This window comes from Macrobrachium rosenbergii, chromosome 8, assembly GCF_040412425.1.
Source record: "Macrobrachium rosenbergii isolate ZJJX-2024 chromosome 8, ASM4041242v1, whole genome shotgun sequence".
Taxonomy (NCBI): Eukaryota; Metazoa; Arthropoda; class Malacostraca; order Decapoda; family Palaemonidae; genus Macrobrachium; species Macrobrachium rosenbergii.
This window is the reverse complement of record NC_089748.1, coordinates 32,412,346-32,434,342: the sequence shown is the minus strand read 5'-3', so window position 1 is coordinate 32,434,342 and position 21,997 is coordinate 32,412,346. Positions and strand designations below refer to the sequence as shown.

The 21,997-nt window shown below is 41.4% G+C and overlaps 1 protein-coding gene across 1 annotated transcript in view; it reads right to left on the bottom strand.

The window, feature by feature from the left end:
* Window positions 1–1,182: 1,182 nt before the first annotated feature.
* LOC136840669 (uncharacterized) overlaps window positions 1,183–21,997 on the bottom strand; it is a 22,641-nt gene continuing 1,826 nt past the window's right edge. Inside the window, 2 exon segments of the mRNA XM_067107378.1 lie at window positions 1,183–4,155; window positions 4,157–6,868. Of these exon segments, the coding sequence (XP_066963479.1) occupies window positions 4,024–4,155; window positions 4,157–6,349 (2,325 nt within the window). The 5' untranslated portion in view covers window positions 6,350–6,868 and the 3' untranslated portion in view covers window positions 1,183–4,023.

The following is a 21,997-nucleotide window of genomic DNA, read 5'->3' as shown; positions in this document are numbered from 1 at the left end:
TAAATCACCCTTGGATTGAATCATCCTTGAAATAAGTCATCCTATTATCATCCACAGACTTAATCATCTTGGGAATAACTCATCCAAAGAAAAAATCATCTTTAGAACAAATCCTCAGAATATATCATCCACAGACTAAATCATCTTTGTAATAAGTCATCCTTAATACAATCCTGAGGATAAATCATCTTCAGAATAAGCCAGCCTTAGAACAAACCCTCAGAATATATCATTCATTGACTAAATCATCTTTGGAATAAGTCATCAGTAGATAATATCAACCTCCCTCCCCAGAATAAATCATCATTACATTAAACCACCCTCAAAATAAGTCATCCGTAGAACAAATCCTCAGAAGAGATCATCTACAGATGAAATCATCCTCAGAATAAATCATCCTTAGAACAAATCCTCAAAATCGTCTTCCGAATACATCTGCAGAATAAATCATCTCGGAATATATCATCCTCAGATTAAATCATCTTTAGAACAAATGCTCAGAATATATCATTCACAGTTCGAGTCATCTTTAGAATAAGTCACCCTTAGATTAAATCAACCTCGGAATAAGTCATCCTTGGATTAAATCATCTTTAGAATAAGTCATCCATAGAACAAATGCTCAGAATGTATCATCTTCAGATTGAATAAATTTTATTATAAATCCTCAGAATAAATCATCTTCAGAATAAATTTTCAGTATGTCTCACCTTTAGATTAAACCAATTTTAGTAAAAATCCTCAGAATAAATCATCTTTAGAACAAACTCTCAGAATGTATCACCTTCAGATTAAATCAATATTAGTATATAAATCCTCAGAATAAATCATCTTCAGAACAAATTCTCAGAATGTATCACCTTCAAATTAAATCAGTTTTAGTATGAATCCTCAAAATGAATCATCTTTAGAGCAAACTCTAAGAATGTACCATCTTCAGATTGAACCAATTTTAGTATAAATCCTCAGAATGTCTCACCTTCAGATTAAATCAATTTTGATACAAATCCTCAGAATAAATCATCTTCAGAACAAATTCTCAGAATGTATCACCTTCAGATTAAATCAATATTAGTATATAAATCGTCAGAATAAATCAACTTTAGAGCACTCTCTCAGAATGTATATAAACCCTCAGAATAAATCATCCTTAGGCTAAGGGGTCGAGTCAAAAGTCGCTCGCAAAAACTATTCTTTATTTTTAAAAAGAATCTAGATCGATGACATAAAAGGTCTTCTTCTAATCTGAGTATCACTAATGTCTAAAATTTGTTTTATTTTTTTTTCTTCATTTATAGTAATATTACTGATAAAATGATATTACAAAGAGTCCTCTCTCACTTTATCCATTAAAAAGCAACTAAGGAAAAACAAAAACTTTATGATACAACCTTAAGAAATTAAAATTTTTTAAAAATAATAATATAAAGTTTTACAAAGGTTACAATGTGTCTTTTGGGTGAAGGTCCGACTGTAGACCTTATGCATCATATTTATAAGGCTGACTTTGACACGACAAGTTGAAAAAATATATAAAATAAAAACCAGACCACTCATTATCATTCATCTGGCATTTGCTTTTACAAAAACCAAAAGTAAAAATGGAGAAATAAAATACAATTGCAGTACATCACAATTATAATAAATCATTGTCGCCTGCAAAAGAAATGCATTTCAAAAAGGACAATGCAGAAAAAATAGATTTATAATTAAGTCCTAATTAACATACAACCAAAAAAAAAATAGGAATATTAAAAAAGAGAACTAATCTGGCTTGCCTGTCTGAGTTTGTCCAGACACAACGCATTGAACATTTTTCATAACTGTTATGAATTAACATATATGTAAATCACTTCTTCTTTCTCACAACCCCATCAATTGCATAAAACAATAAACCCTGTTTGAGGTTTCGGTGCATAATTTTTGACACATGCTGAGGTATACCGAGAATTATGAGGTATTATTATATGTTCCAACTTTTTTTCCCTCTCTATCTCTCTATCAATCAATCCTTCTGTGTTATTTTTCTACGTACTCTAAAATTGTCTTTTTTCTTTAAAACCACAAAATTTACACAGTAGAAAACGTGTCACTTGGTAATGACCACCATAGTCACCCCACACTAATTATTATATCACGGATTTCACTTGTTGCATCAGAATGTCAACAAACGCTTCTTCTTCACGAGTTTCTAGAACGAGATTCCAGGTCCTTTTTTAAAGTCTTTTTCACTTCAGTGGAATCACTGTCAGTCACTCCACGATTAGACTCGGCTTCTAGACACAGGCAAAATTGGTGGGATCCACTAATGGTCTTTCTGTCGTAGGCACAGTAAAGGAGGGGGAAAGGGAGGGGGAGTGGGAGGTATAAAAAGGAGTGTGACGAAAATACACGAAAAATCATCATTAATGAAACAAACACAGTCGAACGTCCGTCACAGATCGATCACACACGACGTCAAATCATAACTACGTTCTGTTTTTCTCTCATTATTTTTTCCAACGTTCGGGAATGTTATGAAGAAGTCCAATGATAACACAGAATTTGATCGTTCTGCGATCAATGATAACAATAAAAAATAAGCATGAAAAAAGTGTTGCTATTGGCGAAAATAATAATCATAAAAAAATCACTACCAAGAACCTTGATCATTGCAGAACGGGTAAAAAACCAATCTTTCTGAAAAGCTGTGGAATTTTCCGAGAAATTGTGAACACAATGTGAACGTGGAATTTGAAAGTCATGCAGACAATTTGCACTTTGTATCAACAAACTTCGGGAGAGAAGTTTAATGAAGTTAATTAGGACTCCGGGGGCTTTTGCATCCTTAAAATGAGTTAATAATAATATCAGCATACAAAATAACAATTGGTGGAACTTCACTATACAAAGTAATGTTAATAGGAACATTACAGATTACGAAACAGAAAAAAAAATATAGCATCCTACAGCAAATACAACTTAAGAGTAGAAACTTAAAAAAAAAACCTTGTATGTACACAATGAGATTCTGAAGAGAAAAAAAAGTACAGTGATTCATTTCGAATGTTTTGTGAGAACATACAACACAATCTGACAAAATGAAAAATACACGAAAAATCTCCGTATTTTCAGCAGAATGTTGCATATCAGTAGCATAGAACATTTTAAGGCATAGTGACACTTAATGAAAAAAGATGAAGAAGAAGATGTCTGAGTACTTCTACTATCGGTACAGCGACACAGTTCATAAGAATGAAGATGATGTTTTTTTTTTTTTTCCTTTTTCATTTTCTCTTTTCATTACGCTTTCGTTCAGATCAGGTGGGTGTTTCGGTTCAGGAAAGAAAACAGCGATCATGGCTGCGGATCAGCAACACTGCTGCTGCTGCTTCTCGCCCTGCGTGTTTCACTTGTTTGTCTGTTTACACTCGAAAGGTCAGTCAGTGGCAAGCAGCATGTATATATATATATAATATTTTTTTTATATATACGCCATTTCTTTCGCTTTCCCTCTTTTTCAAAGTTTATACATAATATCTTTTTTTATTGTTGAGTTTTTGTGTTGAGCCTCTGAGAGCGGGTGTGTTTCGAGGTGAGGACACATTGCGAGGTAATTAGAGGCCTCCTCAGGCACGGGGTTAATACGCGAGGCACCACGCCGGCCCACGGGGTCACACAGATAGATAGATAGATGCTTCATACACTTCAGAGGAGATGAGGAAGTGAGGAGGAGGAGGAGGAGGAGGAGGAAAGGAAGAGGAAGAGGAGGATTAATCCCAGGTATATTTATGTCTTACTGAACTTTCCTATCGTATGGCACACAGGGGGGTGGGGGTAGGGGTGGGGGGGGCGGCCGCAAGGAATGTTGGCGCGGTTATCACAGGGCGGCGTCAGGTGCCGCGTGAGGTAGTTGTAGGGCGTCGTGACGGCGGCCACAGGAACTCTCCACCGGCGGGGAAGACGGCCTTGTGTGGCGGGGCCCGGCTACTGCTACCCACGGGGGGCCACACTACCCACTCCGGGGCCACACCTGGGCCATCATCAGTAAACAGGTGCTGCCACGACGTGAGGAGGGTGACCTGGATGACCCGGTGGCCCGTGCCCTGGGTGTGCCATCGCTCCCACGGGCACACCTGGCCGGTGCGGAGGGAGGTGGCCCGGGAAGCCAGTGGGGGGCGTGCCCCATGGGAGGGCCAGATGGCGTGTGTGTAGGAGGGGCGGCGGAGGCGGCGGCAGCCATGGCCTTCTTGCGATGGGTCTGGAAGTGCTTGAGCATGTGATCCTTGCGGATGAAGCCCTTGCCACACTGCTCGCAGGAAAAGGGCTTCTCCCCCGTGTGTAGGCACATGTGGCGACGCAGGTCGGTCTTGTGGTTGAACTGCTTGGGGCACACCTCGCACTTGTAGGGCTTCTCCCCGGCGTGCTTGCTCTGGTGGTCGCTGAAGGACATCTCGTCGGGGAAGCGCTTCCCGCAGGTGCTGCACTTGAACGGCTTCTCCCCCTCGTGGTAGGTGGTGCGATGCTGCGTCAGGTAGCACATGCGGTTGAAGAGCTTCCCGCAGTCGTGGCACCTGAAGGAGCCCTCAGACCCCACGCCGCTGCCGCTCGTCCCGCCCGACTCGCTCGAGTCCATGGAAGCTTCGGATCCCGTGTCTCCTCCTGCCGGTTCAGGAGAACGGGAAGGGGTCACGGAACTGGTGCTGAAGGCGTCCAGGGGTTGCCCGGGGAAATCATTCACGGAATGAAACCCCGGGCCCTGGTGGCCCCCCTGAGGCTGATAACCACCGAAATTATTGCTGCCATTGCCCGGGTAAAAAGGGGGTCCGCCCCCCATGCTCACAGGGGGCTGCGTCCCAAAACTTGTAGGATTTGTGCTAAAATGGCCGTGATATAATGTTGGGGCCGTAGGGGGTTGCTCCCCCAGGTAGTGCGTCTGTGAATACTGCGGGGCTGCGTGTAGCCCCTGGGAAGGGCCTGGCACTCCTGGCGGCTGATAACCTGACAAGGAGGTGGGAGGGGGGTTGTAAGCTGGAGGGGGCTGCTGCAGCCCCGTTGGAGGGGGAGGGGTGTCCAGGGCGTCCGCTGCCGAGAGGTTGGACTCCTCGTCCTGACTGGAGATGTTGGAAGCCTCTCCGATGCTCTTGGCGCCTGGCGACAGGATGGGAGGTCTGGTCGGGTCCGGGGTGGATCTCGCAGTGTTGTTGCCGCCGTTCAGCTTCGTCATGTTCTTGTGCAAGGTGGTGTTGTAGTGCCTCTTCAGGTGGCCGTGACTCGTGAACCACTTGTTACAGTCCTCGCACTTGAAGCTCTTCGGCCGCTTCACGTTCGACGCGAATTCCGAGGGGGGCGCCGACGTCGACTCCCTCGGGGAGGGCGTGGGCGTGCCAAACATGCTGCCGGGGCTGCTCATGGCCTGAGGAGTGGTGGAGAAGCCCTGCGGGTGGTAGCCGCCCATGCCTGTGGCCGCAGCACTGGAGTGGAAGGAGGAAGGGCCTGCCAGGCCTGGAAGATGTTGCGGCGACGGCTGGAGCACGGGAGAGAACCCTGACTGTTGCATAGATGGAAGACCCCCGAGGGACGGGCCCATGCCACCGGGGTTCGGGAACTGTTCGTGAGGCCTCCACATCGGAGGCAGCGAGCCGCCCTGTTGCTGTGGCTGCGGCTGCTGCTGCTGAGACGGCTGTTGCTGGACGCCGCCGGTGCTGCCGAGCACTTTCTGAGAATCCAGGTCCAAGATCTCTGGCGTGTCCGCAGAGGGCATCTCTTCTTTAATGTCGGTGTGCGAGTTACCTGGCGAAGGAGTGGGCACGGGGGAGCGGCCCATGTAGGGGTGGAACCTGGGGGTGGGTCCCCTGTTGTAGTAGGCGTCTTCGAAGCCGCCGTTCATGAAAGAATTGGGCTGATACCCCCCGAACTGAGGCGACGCTTGCGGCGGCTGGTGTTGCCCGTAGTCTTGGTAGAATCCCCCAGGGGAAGGCTGGGAGAATCCCACGGAGAGGGAGTGCCCCGAGGGCGGGCCCTGTGGCACCACACTCATCTGCGGGGACTGGAGCCCCGGGGACATCTTGTACTCGTATTGCATCGGCGAAGGAACCGTGAAAGAAGAAGAACTCGAATTCACACTTGGCACGTTACTGTTACTCACTACTAATCCACTCTCACTGCTCGAGACGCCCAACGACATCAGGTCCCCCTGCACTGGCGAGGGCGCTGCCGGGGCGCCGCCCGCACCCTCCCGCCCGCGTTCTTCGTCGCCCATCCACATGCTGAGAAGGTTTTCCTTGTGATACTGAACGTGAACTTCGAGGGACCGCGCGCTATCGAAGTACAAGCCGCAGCCCTTGCAGTGGTGCAAGCCACTCGCCATGGCTAGCTACATCCCTCCTGGGGGGCAGGGGGGCCGCGCACCACACCTGCTGGCCCGAGCATCACGGAGGTGTCCTGACGGCGGCGCAGCACGTGGAGGGGAAATAAAGAGAGAGAGACACACACACACACACACGGGGGCGGGCGAGGAAAAGTTCCTCTCGGGCGAGACGCGTGCGATCTCTCCGGCCGCTCGCTCCGTTTTGGCGCGCTCCTTCGTCCCTCCTCCGACGAAGAACACGGGACTGAGCTCTCTCTCTCTCTCTCTCTCTCTCTCTCTCTCTCTCTCTCTCTCTCTCTCTCTCTCTCTCAGCCGTTTTCTGTTGGGTCGGCCTAAGCTGACGGCGGCGGCAGGCGGTAGTAGTGGCGGAGGGGGGGAGAGTGGCGGGTGGCAGTGTTGGTGGTAATGGTACCGGTGGTGGTGGAGGAGAAGGGAGTAGAGGGGGTTCCTCTCTCTCTCTCTCTCTCTCTCTCTCTCTCTCTCTCTCTCTCTCTCCTCCTTCTCCAAGGCCAACCTAACCTGTAAGACACAGATACACACCGTCACTTGCTACATCGACAACTCAACTTTAACCTATGTGAGAAAAAAAATGACAACAATGATAATCTTGGAATTTTGTAAACAAACATTAACTTCCGTTTTCGTTTTCTTTATTAACGTTTCTAAGTCGTCACTTGGAGTACATACATTTACATATTAATGAATGAATGTGACTAGAAATATTAAATCTCAAATAAGAAAAAAACTTTGCCAAATGAGCAGAGAAGCTATGTTGGAACTGTCAAGATATCATCAATATTGAACATATATTATCATTTTTAGAATAACAATAATAATAATAATAATAATTCACAAATAAATTACATTAAACAATGCCTAGGTTATAAGGCTTATTATTATTAGTAAAATGTCCACACTTGAAATAAGTACATGCATTTTTATTTTAATAAAATAAGCATGCAAACAATAACAAACATAAGGAATCAAACACGATCTAATCTGTCTACTAATCACTGATTATCTCAACGAAGAAAACGCGCCACAAAAATAAATCTGTAAAAAAATCTCCTTTTATTTTCCCCTTTTCGTTCCAGGTCCAGAATTCTCGAATGCCTCAGTAACAAGAAGAAGAAGAAGAAGAAGAAGAAGAAGAAGAAGAAGAAGAATGAGAATGGGAAGTGAAGCCGGTAAACAAAATCAGCGACCAACCGAGAGGCTTCTCTAAGCCTCGCCAATTTATGCATATTTTCTTAATTATCGTCTGCTGCCCGGAGACCTCCTTCTTCTTCTTCTCTATTTAAGATGTTCCCTTCGGTCTGACAATTGTTGTTTTCTGAAGCATCGGTCTAACGATTGTTTTCTGAAGCATCGGTCTAACGGTTGTTGTTTTCTGTTTTCTGAAGCATCGGTCTAACGATTGCTGTTTTCTGAAGCATCGGTCTAGCGAATGGTCTCTGAAGCATACGTCTAACGTTTTTTGTTTTCTGAAACATCGGTCTAACGACTGCTGTTTTCTGAAGCATCGGTCTAACGACTGCTCTCTGAAGCATACGTCTAACGTTTTTTTTCTGAAACATCGGTCTAACGACTGCTGTTTTCTCTGAAGCATACGTCTAACGATTGTTGTACTCTAAAGCATATGTCTAACGACTGTTGTTTTCTGAAGCATCGGTCAAACGACTGCTCTATGAAGCATACGTCTAAACGTTTTTTTGAAGCATACGTCTAAAGGTTTTTTTTCTGAAACATCGGCCTAACGATTGTTTTCCAAAGCATCATATAGCTGGCTGGTCTTACGCCGACCAACAACAACGAGAGCGACGCCAGAAAAAACAGCGACACAATTCCGCTGAATTAAAACATCGTCTTCGAACATTTCTCAAAAAAGAATGACGTCACTCTGATTCCCCTTCCAGATGCTGTTAACTGGAATTCCAATTGCTGAGCGCAATGTCTTCCAGACGAGACTTCCAGGCAACGCCTTAATTGGCTTGCCTTTTTTGTCTTCAGTCTTTAACCTTTAAGACACTAACGGCGTCTTTCAGGTGTCTTTAGAAAGTGTCTTTCGTTGAAGGCATTATCCCCCATGATTCACCTCTTTCTCCTGAAGGAGGTTTACGAAAAACTCGGTCTAATGATCTCGCCATGTGCTGGGATTCAAAAACGATCACTACGGTATGAATCGGTGATTCAACCCCGAGAATATTCAAGTGCCTTTTAAATGTCTTTCGTTGAAGCTATTATCTCCCATGATTCACCTTTTTCTCCTGAAGGAGGTTTACGAAAAACCCGGCCTAATAATCTCGCCATTTGTTGGGATTCAAAACCGAATCACTACGAAATGAATCAGTGATTCAACCCCGAGAGCATTTTTCTTTTTTCTTCTGAAACGCAAAGGGAAATTGATTGATAGGCTTCGTTCTAGTACTGGTCAAGTTAATACTTTTCGGCCCATTTCTCAAAAGGCTCTGTGCTGTCGAATTGAGTCACGTGGTCCCGTCCGGCCCCCATGATCTAGTTGCCATGTGTCGCTAGGCAGTCTCCCAGGTATATATATTAGCAGCCAAAGACTTTAAGAAATCTTTTTATATACATTTCTGACCGCGTCTGGTTTCGTAGGTTCACGTAGCTAAAACACAACACTAATTTAAACATCTAAAAACGTCTGGCAACATCTAACAATGACTAACAACAAAGAATTTCCGTTAGTTTTGACGAGAACTTCGAAATTCACCGTATGAAAAAAACAGCCTAACTGGAAACTCAAAAGACTTGAGAGGTCCAACCTCGAAAAATATATGGCCGAAGACTTTTTTCCCTTTTCCTGCCTACGAGTGAAAAGGTCAATTTTTGTAATTAACTATTTTAACTCAAACCGATAAAGCGTAGAATAAAAACAGTTTTTGGTTAAATGCTCTGCAAAATTACAAATTAGGGTTTCAGGAGGGCCAAGGCATTTCCGCGCGATGTGGTCGCTAAGATCCCCCGACCCCCACCTTTACCCTAGACCGATACCCTACCCTACCGTACCCCACCTCTCTCTCTCTCTCTCTCTCTCTCTCTCTCTCTCTCTCTCTCACAGGGTTGAAGCTCGGAACGTTAAGGTGAAATATGGCAACATCGCCCTGTTATTGGCAGAAGGTGGCTGGGAGATGCATCGATCAGTCCATAGAAGCTTTCTGGCCGATTCGCCCAGAGCCCAAAATGGCTTGCTGTTGCTGTCCACTCCGGCGAGAAAATAAATAACAACCTATGCCCAGCATTTTGTAACTCGGGGCTCTCTCTCTCTCTCTCTCTCTCTCTCTCTCTCTCTCTCTCTCTCTCTCTCTCTCTCTCTCTCTCGTCTTAAAATGTATTTATTAGGTTGGACACAACAACCAGGCCGGGCCAGAAAGATGGAATTTTCGGCGTTAAGTCAAGCAAGTGGTCACTCGTTTATGAATGGTGGGCATTCCAGAATCGCCTGGATTCCAGTTTCCATAAATTAATGTTTTTTTTTTAAAGATTATTAACATTTCTATAAATTGATTCGTCTCCGAGTTCATATACTGTATATTATTGTGAATCTCTCTCTCTCTCTCTCTCTCTCTCTCTCTCTCTCTCTCTCTCTCTCTCAGTTCACGGGAGTTTTGAAGGACAGAACTGGAACAAAGATTGACTTTTCTTAAACGGAAGATTTCCAGGAATCCAGCGATCTTCTTCCTCCCTCCTCCCTCCCCCTCCTCCTCCTCCTCCTCCTCCTCCTTCCTCAGCCCATGCCAGGGTTGAAATATTACATAGACGAGTAACGGTGAAGAAATGATTAACGGTTGGTCACCTTATGTAACGGCTATGATTATGTTATATATATATATATATATATATATATATATATATATATATATATATATATATATATATATATATATATATATATATATATTTATATGTATGTATATATATATATATATATATATATATATATATATATATATATATATATACATACATATAAATTTCTAACTCATTTCGAGATCAACCCAGGTCTCTCAAATGAAAAATGTTCTGAAGGTAAATGAGTTTCATTTCCATTATCGAATATAGCTGTGTAGCACTCGAAAAAAAAACCTTGACAAAAATATTTCTAAAATCATTCGTTGAGAGAGAGAGAGAGAGAGAGAGAGAGAGAGAGAGAGAGAGAGAGAGAGAGAGAGTTCATAATAGCAGCAACGTCTCTAATCCAAAAAAAACTACGAAACCAACCGGCCATATATATCTATCTTCCTTATCCTTATCCTCCCTCGCCCTTGCAAAGGATCCACGCCCCGGCAGGCAGGCAGGCAGGCAATTTGGCAGGCAGGCAGTTGTGTCTGCCTCCTGGCGGCGTGGCAGCAGCAGCAGCAACAGGAACGGCAGTCATAAAGCCCAGGGCGGCAAAAATAAAGATAGCCCATCTCTGTAACAGCCCCGTGTAGAAGCAGCCATTTTTATAGCCTTCCGTACAATTGGTTGAAAACAATATCTGCCATTCGGTTCGCGCCATAAAAGCCCAGTTGACAACTGTGTGTGTGAGAGAGAGAGAGAGAGAGATAGATCCTTCAAGGATCACAGGATCCTCAAAAACGGCGTGGGAAAGGATCACCAAGAATCACACAGCAGCTACTGATCTTTTTTTATTTATTTTTTGGGGGCTCCAGAATTTCAGTTCAACAAGTGAGTTACTTTCTTTAATGTATTATAAACCCGGTTGACAACTGTGAGAGTGGGGGGGGTAGAGAGATCCTTTAAGGATCACAGGATCCTTAAAAGGCGTGGGAAAGGCTCGCCGTGGATCACACAGCAGCTACTGATCATTTTTTTTTATCCAGAATTTCGACTCAAGTGAGTATTTCCCCTCGTGCATTAAACCCGGTTGACAACTGTTTGAGTTAGAGACATCCTTTAAGGATCACAGGATCCTTCAAAGTGTCGTGGGAAAGGATCACCAAAGTTCACAATGCAGCAGTTACTGATTTTTTTTTTTTTTTTTTGCTCCAGAATTTCAGCTCAACAAGTGAGGAATTTTCTTGACAACTGTGTAAGAGGGATCCTTAAGGATCACAGGATCCTTAAACGGCGTGGGAACGGATCACGAAGGATCACATAGCAGCCACTGATAATCTTTTTCTATCCAGAATTTCAGCTCAACAAGTGAGCTGTGTGGGGGAGAGAAAGGGATCTTTAAGGATCACAGAATCCTTAAAAGTGGCGTGGGAAAGGATCACGAAGGATCACACAGCAGAAACTGATCCTTTTCTATTATTTTTTTTTTATCCAGAGTTTCAGCTCAACAAGTGAGTACTGTATGAGAGACAGATCCTTATGGAAACTGCGAGAGAGAGAGAGAGAGAGAGAGAGAGAGAGAGAGATCCTTGAAGACCACAGGATTCTCAAGTGTCGTGGGAAAGGATCACAAAGGATCACACAGCCGCAGCAGCAGCTACTGATCCTTTTTCATATTTTTTCTTCTCCAGATTCTTCAAACCTCAACAAATGACTATTTTCCTTCATGCATCTTCAGATAATAGATAAATAAATAAATAAATGTTTTCTTTTTATTCACCAGAAGCTAGAAAGCTAAACCCCAGATTCTGTTGCAAAGATAAACAAAACAAAAACAAAAAAAACAAAAGAAGTACGTTCGACTACAACGACCTCTGTGGCCTGACAGCCGAACCTCGAGGTTTCCTGTCATCCTCTTCAAAGAAACGCAAGGGAAACAAAGTAATCTGAGAGAAACAAAGTTAAAAATAAAATAATCTGAGAGAAACAAAGTTAAAAACAAAGTAATCTGAGAGAGACAAAGTTAAAAACAAAGCAACAATCTGAGAGAAACTAAGTGAGCACAAAGTAATGTGAGAGAGGCAAAGTTAAAAACAAAGTAATCTGAGAGAAACAAAGTTAAAAACAAAGTAATCTGAGACAGACAGAGTTAAAAACAAAGTAATCTGAGAGAAACAAAGTTAAAAACAAAGTAATCTTAGAGATACAAAGTAATCTTAGAGATACAAAGTAATCTGAGAGAGACAAAGTTAAAAACAAAGTAATCTGAGAGAAACAAAGTTAAGTAATCTGAGAGAAACAAAGTGAGCACAAAGTAATCTGAGAGAGACAAAGTTAAAAACAAAGTAATATGAGAAAAACAAAGGTAAAAACAAAGTAATCTGAGAGAAATAAAGGTAAAAACAAAGTAATCTGAAAGAAACAAAGTTAAAAACAAAGTGAGAACAAAGTAACTTGAGGAGAGAAACAACGTAAAAACAATGTGATGTGAAACAGAATCAAAGAATTCTCAGAAAAACAAAGTAAAAAGAAGTAATGAAAGAGAGAGGAAAACTAAAGCAATTCAAGAAAAACAAATAAAAAACAATGTAATCTGAAACAAAACCAAAGCAATGTGAGAAAAACAAAGCAAAAAGAAAGTCACCTGAAAGAAACAAAGAGAAAACAATGTAATCTGAGGGAACCAAAAGCAAAGTAATCGGAGAAACAAAAAAACTAAGTAATCTGAGAAAACCAAAGCTAGAACAAAGTAATCTGAGAAGAAAAGTAAAAGCAAATTAATCTGAGAAAAAGTCAAATCAAGCAATCTGAAAAAAAAAACAAAGTAAAAACAAAGTAATCCGAGAGATACAAATGACAACCAATGGAACTTGAGAAAAGTAGAGTAAAAATAATTTGAGAAAATTTAAAAACAATGAATCTTAGAGAAACAGAAAAACAATGAGAAAAACAAAACAATGAGAAAAACAAAACAATGAGAAAAACAAAGTAAAAAACAGTATACTCTGAGAAAACAAAGTAAAACCAATGTAATTTGAGAGAAATAAAAACAATGTAATCCTAGGAAAACAAAGTAAAACCAATGTAATCTGAGAGAAACAGAGTAAAACCAATGCAATTTGAGAGAAACAAAGTAAAACCAATGTAATTTGAGAAATAAAAAATGTAATCTGAGGAGAACAAAGTAAAAACAATGTAACCTGAGAAAAACAAAGTAAAAACAACATAATCTGAGAAAAACAAAGGAAAGCAATGTAATCTGAGAAAAAGTAAAAACAATATAATCTGAGAGGAACAAAAACAAAGCAATCTGTGAGCAACAAAGACAAAACAATGTGATCTGAAACAAAGTAAAAACACCGAAAAAACAATGTAATTCTGAGAAGAGAAAACAAAGTAACTACCCTAAAGAAACCTGATTTCTGGACAGCCGTAACTGCCGGCCATTAGCAAGCAATCTGTTATAACTCACTTCACAAATGTGCTAGACAATTTCAGGACGATTAATACGACCCGACGCTTTATCGAGACGATCCTCATTCTCTCTCTCTCTCTCTCTCTCTCTCTCTCTCTCTCTCTCTCTCTCTCTCTCTCTCTCTTTGTTTTTTTATTGTTTTACCAAAGTGACATTGAAAACAAGCCGCAGAAATTGGTTCCGGTTCTCAAATTCGCCGACGTGAGTTTTAATTAGAAATTCTGAATTGGATTATTGTAAAATATCCATCTTTTTTCTTCTTTCTTCCTTTTTCTTCTTCTTCTTCTCCTCTTTCTTCATTACTCTACAAGATTTCCCCCCAGTGGGCAATCGAAGTTGACACAACCACAAGAATTTTGATCCTCAATTGAAGTCACTTGAAGACTAACACATTGCCCCTTCTACTAAGAAAATAATAAATTAAGATATAATAAAGTGATGAGAAAATGAGGAAATACGCAAAAGGAAACAACAAGTAAACGAGGATAAGAAAAAAAGAGCGAGAAACACAAATTAAAAATAAGAATGGAAAAAAAAAGAAGAAAGGGCGTACAATCCATCAACTTCGCGACAGATGGCCATTAAACATGACCATGGACTGACCAATCACTCTTCAGTTCAGACACCCCCTTCCCCTCTCCCTCTAACCCTCCTCCCTTAAAACCTCCCCTTCCCCCCCAACACCTACCCATCACCCCTCCGCCAAGGTGGTTCCCTTAACCCCCTTCCCCCAAAACGAAGATCCATTTCTCGAGGACCTTATATTTCGCAGCGGCCCACAAAACGATTTTCGGAACAAACCTCCCCCCCCACCCAAAAATAAATGCCCCCCTGCTGCCAGGGTCACTAGGGTGTCAAATCGGTTTCACGAGAGAGAGAGAGAGAGAGAGAGAGAGAGAGAGAGAGAGAGAGAGAGAGAGAGAGAGGAAGTTTTAGGCTTAAATAGTAACGACTGACCTTCCTTGGTATGAATATTTGAACTGCTGTGAATTGTGAAATTTGCTTCGCAGAAGACAAGTCAAGGAACTACTACCCCACCCCCTCTCTCTCTCTCTCTCTCTCTCTCTCTCTCTCTCTCTCTCTCTCTATATCTATATATATATATATATATATATATATATATATATATACTATACTAAATTTATCTATATAAACACTCTAAATTTATATATATATATATATATATATATATATATAGAGAAAGAGAGAGAGAGAGAGAGAGAGAGAGAGAGAGAGAGAGAGAGAGAGAGAGAGAGAGAGAGAGAGAGAGAGCCTTCACATGCGCAGCCAGAAAACGTCCGTGTTGAAAATAAATAAATGTCTGTTAAACCTCCTTCACCCTCAAATATATATATATATATATATATATATATATATATATATATATATATATATATATATATATATATATATATATATATATATATATATATATATATATTAGTAAAAATTAATAAGTTGAGAAAAAACGTCCGATGTTAAAACATCACCCAGCGTATTCCCCAAACATCCATCGATATTTTCCGGGAAACGGCGGAGCGGACTTTAGGTCAAGAGATCCTACGATCCTGCGAGGCTCCTTCACCTGAAGCGTCGTTATAAGGTAGGATGGGTAAGGTCAAATTAAATATTTTTTTATCTTTAAGAATAACTCTCTCTCTCTCTCTCTCTCTCTCTCTCTCTCTCTCTCTCTCTCTCTCTCGTTGAAAAGAGGAAATTATGGATGGTAGAATAAAGAAGACAGTTGTTCACAATTCAGGTCAAACAGAGACATTCATACAAAATTCAGGTCAAACAGAAGATAGTTGTGCAAAATTCAGGTCAAACACGAGAAGACAGTCGTGCAAAATTCAGGTCAAATAGAAAAGACAGTCGTGCAAAATTAAGGTCAAACAGAAGAAGACAGTCGTGCGAAATTAATGTCAGACTCAAGACGATCGTGGAAAACTCAGGTCAAATACAAGAAGACAGACGAGTAAAACTCAGGTCAAATAGAACAGACATTCGTGCAAAATTCAAATCAAATAGAAGAAGACAATCGTGTAAAATTCAGGTCAAACAGAAGGAGACTTTCATGCAAGATTCAGGTCAAACAGATGAAGACATTGATGCAAAATTCAGGTCAAACAGAAGACAGTTGTTTAAAATTCAGGTCAAACAGAAGACAGTTGTTCAAAATTCAGGTCAAACAGAAGACAGTTGTTCAAAATTCAGGTCAAACAGAAGACAGTTGTTCAAAATTCAGGTCAAACAGAAGACAGTTGTTCAAAATTCAGGTCAAACAGAAGACAGTTGTTCAAAATTCAGGTCAAACAGAAGACAGCTGTTCAAAATTCAGGTCAAACAGAAGACAGCTGTTCAAAATTCAGGTCAAACAGAAACATCCATGCAAAATTCAGGTCAAACAGAAGAACACAGTTGTGCAAAATTCGGGTAGAACAGAATAACACAATCGTGAGAAATTCACGTTAAATAGAAGACAACCGCGCAAAGCTCAGGTCAAACAGAAGAAGATAGTCGCGCAAAACTCAGGTCAAATAGCAGAGGACAGCATCGCAAAATTCACCTACACTCAACTTCCCCGCCAATTATGTCCCAAGTTCAGATCCTCTCCACAGGTTCTAACGCCTACTTAAATATTCTCAAGTTTCTGTCCGGAGTAATTAGCACCCATTTGCATGAGGAGAAGGATCAGAGAGCAACAGCAAAGCAAGGAATAACAGGATAATCTCTTTTCTTCTTCTTCTTTTCTTTTACAAGTTCCGCCAAACTCGATCGCTTTAACTAAAATGGAAACAATTTGATTTTTTTGAAAACGCAGAGAAAATGAACAAGTTAGAACCACGTCCTCTAGATTTATGAACTAGTTTCTCATCTCAGAGCGAGAGAAATGTCGTCTAGACCAATGGTTCTCAGCTGGGGGTCCCCGGACCACAAGGGGTCCATGACTATAGAGTAGGAGGTCCGCGAGAAGTTTTGGAAAATCACAAAACAAAAATATAAATAAATAAATAATTAAATAAAACTACATTACAGTACACAGCAAAACAATTTAAATATAATAAAAAAACAAGCTAAATTTTGCGTCTTCGGCGCAATCGAGTTGTCTGTACACCGTATAATCTAGGCAACCGAAAATAGATCTACGTTTCGGCGGTCTCGGTATAATGCTGCATGAGCCGAGGCCCATGAAACTTTAACCACGGCCCGGTGGTGGCATGGCCTATTTCGTTGCCAGACGCACGATTATGGCTAACTTTAACCTTAAATAAAACAAAAAACTACTAAGGCTAGAGGGCTGCAATTTGGTGGTTGATGATTGGAAGGTGGATTATCAATATATATACCTATTTGCAGCCCTCTAGCCTTACTAGTTTTTAAGATCTGAGGGCGGACAGAAAAAGGTGCGGACGGACAGACAAAGCCGGCACAATAGATTTCTTTTCAGAAAACTACAAACTACGTCAAAAGCTCCTTGTTCAGACTGACCCAGTCGCAGTTACACTTACTGATTGTGAGCTTTCACAAGAATGAAATTGAATAAAGTCATTTCGTCGTTGTTACTGTTTTGAATAAAGAATGATTAACACAACAATCAGGACAACAAAGAACTAAGAACTGTGTATCACAGAGTTTTATTCTTACTTAAGCTGATCATGTTTTAAAAAGACGCACAAAAACCCAGAACGAGTTTTTCCCAGGCGTTTTCTGGGGATCGGATTCGCGTCATTTTCGAAGAAGCGTCATGATCGCCTGTACCGAGAACGGCCCAGTATTAACAACGAGATCGCTCCCTCACACGTGTGACGAGATACATGATCGTACCTTCATATGTAAAGCAACGAGATCGTCCCCTCACACGTGTGACAAGATACAAGATCGTACACTATGTAAAACAACGAGATCGTCCCCTCACACGTGTAACAAGATACAAAATCGTACCTCATACGCAAAACAACAAGATCGTCCCTTCACGCGTGTGACAAGATACAAGATCGTACCCTCACACTTGAAACGACGAGATCGTCTCCTCACACGTGTGACAAGATACAAGATCGTACCCTCACACTTGAAACGACGAGATCGTCTCCTCACACGTGTGACAAGATACAAGATCGTCCCCTCACACGCACAAGATCGTCCCCTTACACGTGTGGCAAGACACAAGATCGTTCTCCCACGCGTAAGTCAAAATGCAACAAAAGTTATATAGAAAAGATAAACAATCATTTTCTAAACTGAGCAGCAGATGTTTGATCATGCTAAAATAAAATCTATTTTAAAATTGGAATCGATCCCATGGCTGATTCCAGCCCTTACCCTCCCCAACATACACACACACACACATACATACATACATACATACATACATATGACTGACCTAACATTGATAAAATTTGGATGTCTTAAAAAATTGTATTTTCACATCCAGAATATAATTCTAGAACTCTACAAATTTCCCGTTTCTGGAACGACTCTCATATTACTTTTTAGGACTCAGGAACCAAAGTTCTCTTCACATAAAACCTTTCTCTTTGTCAAACTTTCTTTGCTAAACCTCTGCGACAGATAACGAACGCTTCAACTTTCTTCGTTACATCTCTACGACAGATAACGAAAGCTTCAACTTTCTTCGTTAAATCTCTACGACAGATAACGAATGCTTCAACTGTCTACGTTACATCTCTACGACAGATAACGAAAGCTTCAACATTCTTCGTTAAATCTCTACGACAGATAACGAACGCTTCAACTTTCTCCGTTAAATCTCTACGACAGATAACGAACGCTTCAACTTTCTTTGTTAAATCTCAACGACAAATAACGAAAGCAAATAGCACTCATAAGTAGCACTCGGAAGAAAAGTAGGAGCGAATGGAAAACGCTCTTTCAGTAGGGACGAGTAACAACATTCGAAAGCACGCGAGAGACGCGATCATCACCTGACGGCGCCCTCCTCCGAAAGGTGCCACTGGGCATGTATAAGCAAAAGTAGAGTACACCTGGAGAAAGTCCTCTGGAATGCTGCCTCAAAGAAAGCACGACGCCACGTGGAAAGTAGCGGATGAAATACCAAGGTGCGTTTGACGTTAGATATTAAATATAGGAGTTTGCGGGGATAGAGGGCGCCTGCATCCTGAGGAATTAAGAAAAACGACACGAAAGCTGCGTGTGTCTACGGGGCACGTGCATCCTGAAGGACTAAAACAACAAGATGAAAGCTATGTATATACATAAGGCATGTGCATCCTGAAGAATTAAGAAAACAAGAAAGCTAAGTGTATATACAGGGCACATGAATCCTGAAGAATTCAGAAAAACAACACGAAAGCTACATGTATACACAAGGTATGTGCAGCCTGAAGAATGGAGAAAACAACATAAAGGCTACATGCATACACAGGGCATGTGCATCCTGAAGAATTAAGAAAACAACATGAAAGCTACATGTATACATAGGGTATGCACATCCTGGAGAATTAAGAAAACATGAAAGCTACATGTATACACAGGGCATATGCAGCCTGAAGAATTAAGAAAAATGACACGAAAGCTCCATGCATAGCCTACATAGGGCATGTGCATCCCGAAAAATTAAGAAAACAACATGAAAGCTACATGTATAAATAGGACATGTGCATCCTGAAGAGTGAAGAAAAACAACACGAAAGCTACATGTATACACAGGTCACATTCATCCTGAAGAATGAAGGAAAACATCAAAACCACGCTGGTTGATTACGAGACTTCGGAACACGCAGGAAGGGGTTGATTTCCTAAAGGTAACAAGTTTTACGAATGAATCAGCCCGTGTGGCACCCAACTCTAATATAACGAAACACTAGCTCGAGGGGAAGGTACACTCGAAATCGTTAATGCGCATGCGCGTTTCCACAGACGTTAAACGCACTTACAGTCAATATTTACGTATAATGACTGCTATCTAAACAACTACCCTACTTCAACACTTACAGACATTTCTAAGCAATTTGCTAACTAACAACAACGACCCACTTGTAAGCAGCTGTAAGACCTGTTGTTTTACAGCTGTTTAGACCTGCTAAATTGATAACTGCCTTCATACAGATTAAAGGGACTTCAAAAAAGTGTTGTTTTACAACTGAAATAGTAATAATTCGGTATCTAAACTAACAGTTAGCCCGGTTTAACATCGGTGGGATAGATATCCCCTATCATAATTTTCATGAACAGACAAGGAGAGAGAGAGAGAGAGAGAGAGAGAGAGAGAGAGAGAGAGAGAGAGAGAGAGAGAGAGAGAGAGAGAGAGAGAGAGAGAGATTACTCATCTTATGTACCTGAAATCATATTTGCCAAAACTATTCAGTATCTCATTACGAGAGAGAGAGAGAGAGAGAGAGAGAGAGAGAGAGAGAGAGAGAGAGAGAGAGAGAGATCACTTGTACATGAATCATTATTTGCGTCAACTATTTACTATTTTACTATATGAGAGAGAGAGAGAGAGAGAGAGAGAGAGAGAGAGAGAGAGAGAGAGAGAGAGAGAGAGAGAAATTACTCATATAACGTACATGAAACATTATTTGCTTAAAACTATTTGTTATCTCATTGAGAGAGAGAAAGAGAGAAAGAATAGCTGGTCAATAATTCTCTTATCATGTACTAACGATGTCTTTTAACAACGTTCTTGTGAGAGAGAGAGAGAGAGAGAGAGAGAGAGAGAGAGAGAGAGAGAGAGAGAGATTACTCATATAACGTACATGAAACATTATTTGCTTAAAACTATTTGTTATCTCATTGAGAGAGAGAAAGAGAGAAAGAATAGCTGGTCAATAATTCTCTTATCATGTACTAACGATGTCTTTTAACAACGTTCTTGTGTGTGAGAGAGAGAGAGAGAGAGAGAGAGAGAGAGAGAGAGAGAGAGAGAGAGAGAGAGAGAGCGCAATGCAAGTTCAGCGCAGTTGAAATGTATAAAGTGAAAGAAAAATGACGCCTATGCACTTTTACGTTTGCTGACTTGATTCATTTCTAAGCGAGGGTACAACGGTCCGTGTGAGAAAACCAATGGCTGATAGCAGATGAAAGAAAAAAGATATAAGAAAAAAGATAAGGAGAGAAAAAAAAGACAGAGAAAAAAAACAAAGGCGGCACAAAACACCCACCTTGCGGAACACCCGACCGTAAATAAGGAAGACGCGATAAAACCCGACGCAGTGAACGGGGCTCCTACTTCCTATAATAAGCGGGAACCCCCATATAAAGCTTTAGCTTCCCGGTCGACCTATATCAGCACCTATATAAACTGTTCCCCCTACCCACCCCAGCAACTAGTTCGCGCCCCGTGCAGTTCTTCTAAGTTTAAGACCCGTTCAGTTTCTAAGTTTAAGCGCCGTTCAATTTCTAAGTTTAAGCGCCGTTCAACTTCTAAGTTTAAGTGCCGTTAAATTTCTAAGTTTAAGCGCCGTTCAGTATCTAAGTTTAAGCGCCGTTCAGTTTCTAAGTTTAAGCGCCGTTCAGTTCTAAGTTTATGCCCCGTTCAGTTTCTAAGTTTAAGCGCCCTTCAAGTTCTAAGTTTAAGCGCCCTTCAGGTTCTAAGTTTAAGCCCCATACAGATTCTAAGTTTATGCCCCATTCAGGTTCTAAGTTTATACCCCGTTCAGGGTCTAAGTTTATGACCCATTCAAGTTCTAAGTTCATGCCTCGTTCAGTTTTTAAGTTATTGCCCCGTTCAGTTTTTAAGTTTATAACCTGTTCAGTTTCTAATGCTATGCCCATTCACGTTTCTAAGTTAACGCCCCATTCAGTTTGGAAGTGGACGCATTCCTTTACTACATTTACTGTACACCTCGTTCAGTTTGGAAGTTTACGCATTCACTTTCTCTAAGCTCCGTTTATCATCAGTCTCTCTAAGTTTAAGCCCTGTTCGGTTTTTTCTAGGTTTACGCGTTCATTTTCTAAATTTACGCCCCATTCAGTCTAACTTTACACACTCAGTCTAAGTTTACGCCCTGTTCAGTTTCCTCCAAGTTCATGCCTGTTCCATTTTCTTTCTAGTTTACACCCCGTTCAGTTTTTAACTTTAAACCCCGTTCAGCTTCTAAGTTTACATCCCGTTCAAGTTTCTTTAAGTTTACGCCCCATTCTGTTCCTAAGTTAACGCGTTCATTTTCTATGTTTACGCCTCGTTCACAGTATCTTACTTCACGCGGCCCGTTCAGTTTCTCCTAAGTTCACGCGTTCAGAAAAGAATATGAAGAGAAACAAAAAACCGACGAGGTATTTCACAAGGTGACGCGAACGAGCAGCGTGTTCTGTCGACAAGGCTGTTGTTATAGAAAGGTTAGAGAGGAGGAGGAGGAGGAGGAGGAGGAGGAGGTTGCAGTTCGAGAGAG